Source organism: Acanthisitta chloris, unplaced genomic scaffold (genome assembly GCF_000695815.1).
Source record: "Acanthisitta chloris isolate BGI_N310 unplaced genomic scaffold, ASM69581v1 scaffold19959, whole genome shotgun sequence".
Taxonomy (NCBI): domain Eukaryota; kingdom Metazoa; phylum Chordata; class Aves; order Passeriformes; family Acanthisittidae; genus Acanthisitta; species Acanthisitta chloris.
The window spans coordinates 58,078-60,003 of record NW_008691093.1 but is presented as its reverse complement, the minus strand read 5'-3'; the positions used below and the strand labels follow the sequence as shown (position 1 = coordinate 60,003).

At 49.1% G+C, this 1,926-nt stretch overlaps 1 protein-coding gene across 1 annotated transcript in view; it reads left to right on the top strand.

The window, feature by feature from the left end:
- The window catches only part of TMEM8C (transmembrane protein 8C), a 7,607-nt gene extending 6,202 nt beyond the window's left edge, over positions 1-1,405 (top strand). The window contains exons 4-5 of the mRNA XM_009082114.1: positions 82-198; positions 1,234-1,405. Coding sequence (XP_009080362.1) covers positions 82-198; positions 1,234-1,380 — 264 coding nt within the window. The 3' untranslated portion in view covers positions 1,381-1,405. The remainder of the gene's footprint in view (positions 1-81; positions 199-1,233) is intronic.
- The last annotated feature ends 521 nt before the right edge of the window (positions 1,406-1,926 follow it).

Genomic DNA, 1,926 nt, shown 5'->3' with positions numbered 1-1,926 from the left:
GCATTCATGGGATCTTTTGGGTGGAAGAGCCAGCTAAATCCATGTGAATAGACTTGGTGTGCTCTCTCCTTTTTTTTCCAGCTACAGAAGATGAAAGAGAAAAAAGGACTCTATCCAGACAAGAGTGTCTACACCCAACAGATTGGTCCTGGCTTCTGCTTTGGGGCATTAGCACTGATGCTGAGGTTCTTCTTTGAGGTATCTGTTTGCCCATTCACTTTCCCTGACTTTACAAGGTGTAAGGGACATTAGCAAGACAGGAGACCTCCCACTTCCCACCACTGGACTGCATCTAGCCTTGGACAAAACCCAGCTCAGGTGTGGGTCACCAGAGTTGGCATGTTGGGGACTGGCAGTGGGGACAAGGGTCTCTCCTTGCTTGTCCCCAGCCCCTGGTTCATTAGGGACAGGTATAACAACAACAAGTGACATGCAGAGTGATGCTCACTCGCTTTCTCCCCCTTAAGTGAGTCACATGGATCATGCTTTCTCCAGGCATACATGGTCCTCAAAACAGCTTTGTCAAGTGCAAGCAGAAGTTTTTTGGAAACTGGGCATGGGTGACTTAAGGACACCTCGCAGAGCCACTGCAGGGACTGGATACGACCCAGGCAGGGCCAGATCCACAGCAGGCTCACACCAAAAAAAAAGCCACTCAGTTGACTCCCAGGGGCATTCAATACTGTATTATATCCTTTTGCTCTTGCCACTGGCCAGTCCTCCTGTCCTGCACGGAAGGGTCTGTCTGTCCCACACGGGGAAGGCGATAACCCCCTGACACAGCTGCCGGAGGTGCCTGCTCTCAGCCCTGACATTACTGCTGCTCTGTGCATTGGGAGCTGCTAGATACAACCTCCCAGTCATCCCCAAGGATTATTTTTCAAAGCATTTAGTAATTGCAAATTCTAGCAGAACATAAAAATGTCACTTAGCAGGAGCTGCCTCCCCGCGCTCCCCGGCCTCGCCGTGTCCTTCGCGGGGTAATGAAACACTTCATTCAAGAATTGGGAAATGTGCAAATTAGAATGTGTTAAATCCACTTTGCTTGATTTTATAATTTATTTTTTTTACTGGAAATCCTTTCTTCTCTGACAGCAAAGAGAGGCAGAAGGTTCAGGAATATTTTTTATTCCTTTCCTTTAGGTTACTTGTAGAAATTTAATGGCATGTGCCTAACGTGATCCCCTCGGTACTGCTGCTCCCATGTCTTGCTAACACACTTCCCACTTGCAGGAGTGGGATTACACCTATGTGCACAGCTTCTACCACTGTGCCTTGGCCATGGCCTTCGTGCTGCTGCTGCCCAAGGAGAACAAGAAGGCTGGGAGTGCAGGGACCCCTGCCAGGCTCGACTGCTCCACGCTCTGCTGCTGTGTCTGAGTCCCCTGGGCACCGTGTTTGTGCTCCTGGGGCAATGGAGGGATGCAGCCAAAAGGAAAGTGCCTTCCCACTGCATTTTCCTCTGTCATACTGGCTCTTTTCCCACCAGCTCTGTGCCCACCCTGGGATTTTCTGCCCTGGAAAGTTTTCTGAGCAGCCTGGTTTAGTGAAAGGTGTTCCTGCCCATGGCAAGGGGTTGAAATGAGGTGAGTTTTAAGGTCCCTCCCAACACAAACCAGTCTGTGATTCTATGATTCACCTTTCCACCATCAGCCCTAGCAGAAGTTGCACTTCCAGTTTGATGCATACCTATACTTCTCCCTGGAGGATCACTCATCTGAGCTGTGACCTGTGCCCTGTCCCAGGAACCCCCTGCACCCCTGGGCTATATCAGCCAAGAGTCCTCTCTGTGCAGGTTTACCCAGCCCTAGCACAAGAGACTTTGTTAGCAGCACCCAGTTAACAGAACCTGTATTTTTGTGAGATATTGACTATTTTATTTATGCATTCTCTTGTTGTAAATAATATATACTAACAAAGACTTTT